The following is a 1,566-nucleotide window of genomic DNA, read 5'->3' on the forward strand; positions in this document are numbered from 1 at the left end:
CACTTCCGGGCCGCGCCGCCGCTCGAGGCGTGCCCCGCGCCCGGATGCGGGCGGCGGACGTCGGCCTGCGAGCGCCACGCCCTCCGGCGGTGCGTGCGTCCCCGCCTCACTGCTCGGGGCGGGAGTCTCGGCGGGCGTGTCGGCGGCGGGGCCGAGCGTGGCGCGCTGCCCGGCCAGCCCCCGCGGCGGCGCGGCGCCTCGCCTCCGTCGGCCGCGCCCGCCCGCCTTCCCCGCGCGCTGGCGGCGCCCCTGCCGCCGTCACGCGCGCTGCCGCGGCGGCCGCCCCTCACCGCCCGGACGGCGTCGGCCCTCGGCAGGCGCTCTGCGAGCGGCCGCCCGCCCGGCGCGCGAGCCATGTCGGCGGCGCGGGGCACAGGCGGGGCCCTGACTGCGGGGGCTGCAGGCCGGCGCGGCCGCGGCGGCGCGCTCTGCAAACGCGCGGGCACCGGCCGGGCGCCCGCCGCCCGCCACGCGAGGGGGACGCGGGCGCCGCCCAGGGCCGCCCCCGCGGCGCCGGGAGGACACCCCGCGGCCGAGGTGAGGACGCGCGCCGGCCCGAGCGCGGGACCCAGGTGAGTCCGGGCGCAGGCAGGGCCCCGGGGCGGCGGGGGCGTGGCGCGCGGGCACCCGACGGCTGGCTCTGCGGAGGCCGCGGCCGCGGTCGGGGGCCGCAGGGGGCCGGGGCCGCGGGACCCGTCTTAGCCGTCGGGAAATCAGTCAGGAGTCAGAAAGATGCGCCCAGTCTTGAACCAGTGACTCCGCCCCTTGCCCGGAGGAATTCATCCAGAAGAAGAAAGTAAGTTGCTCGCTGCAGCACTTTGCCGCAAGAAAATTGGAAACATGGAAACATCCTAAACGTCCAGCAATAAGGGGATGGTTAACGGAATTATGGTGCATCCATCGGATGAAAGATTTCACATCCCTATGTAAAGGCATATTTCTGATGGCTTGGGAGGCAGTCATCCAAACTTGTTAAACAAAATGAAACATTAACAGTGAAAAACAGACTATAAAAGTATCCTTAATTCAGTTGAAATAACGTCTCTTGGTTAAAAACCAGGAACGAACCCCACAAATTTGGGTTGTTGGGTTAAGACCATGAAATACAGACAAGTTGCTGCTGCTGAGTCACTTCAGTCGTGTCCGACTGTGTGCGACCCCATAGACGGAAGCCCACCAGGCTCCCCCTTTCCTGGGATTCTCCAGGCAAGAACACTGGAGTGGGTTGCCATTTCCTTCTCCAGTGTGTGAAAGTGAAAAGTGAAAGTGAAGTCGCTCAGTCGTGTCCGACCCTTAGCGACCCCCCCACGGACTGCAGGCTACCCGGCTCCTCCATCCATGGGATTTTCTAGGCAAGAGTACTGGAGTGGCTTGCTATTGCCTTCTCCGACAGACAAGTTACGTTGAGTAAAATACAAATAAATATAAAATACCCTTTTATGTTATGATATTCTATAGAATTATATACCAAGGGAAATTTTTATAACACCTCATTTTTACAATGAGAATCGTGGGTTGTAACTCCAGTTCTGAGTATGAGGTCGTATGTCATTGTGTCTGTTTCAG

The 1,566-nt window shown here is 63.1% G+C and overlaps 1 protein-coding gene across 5 annotated transcripts in view; it reads left to right on the plus strand.

The window, feature by feature from the left end:
- Positions 1-2: 2 nt before the first annotated feature.
- LOC129547656 (uncharacterized) overlaps positions 3-1,566 on the plus strand; it is a 32,840-nt gene continuing 31,276 nt past the window's right edge. For 3 of the 5 annotated variants that reach the window (XR_016036239.1, XM_088831832.1, XM_055413393.2), the window contains exon 1: positions 5-572. Coding sequence is in view for 4 of the 5 variants with exons in the window: in XM_088831832.1 (XP_088687958.1) it covers positions 45-572 (528 nt within the window). In the remaining variant the exon portion in view is untranslated. Of the gene's footprint in view, positions 573-1,566 lie in introns of all 5 variants that reach the window. The other 2 variants (XM_088831833.1, XM_088831834.1) reach the window with 1 other exon arrangement.

Source organism: Moschus berezovskii, chromosome 24, assembly GCF_049115385.1.
Source record: "Moschus berezovskii isolate FMDL1 chromosome 24, NW_MosBer_1.0, whole genome shotgun sequence".
Lineage (NCBI taxonomy): Eukaryota > Metazoa > Chordata > Mammalia > Artiodactyla > Moschidae > Moschus > Moschus berezovskii.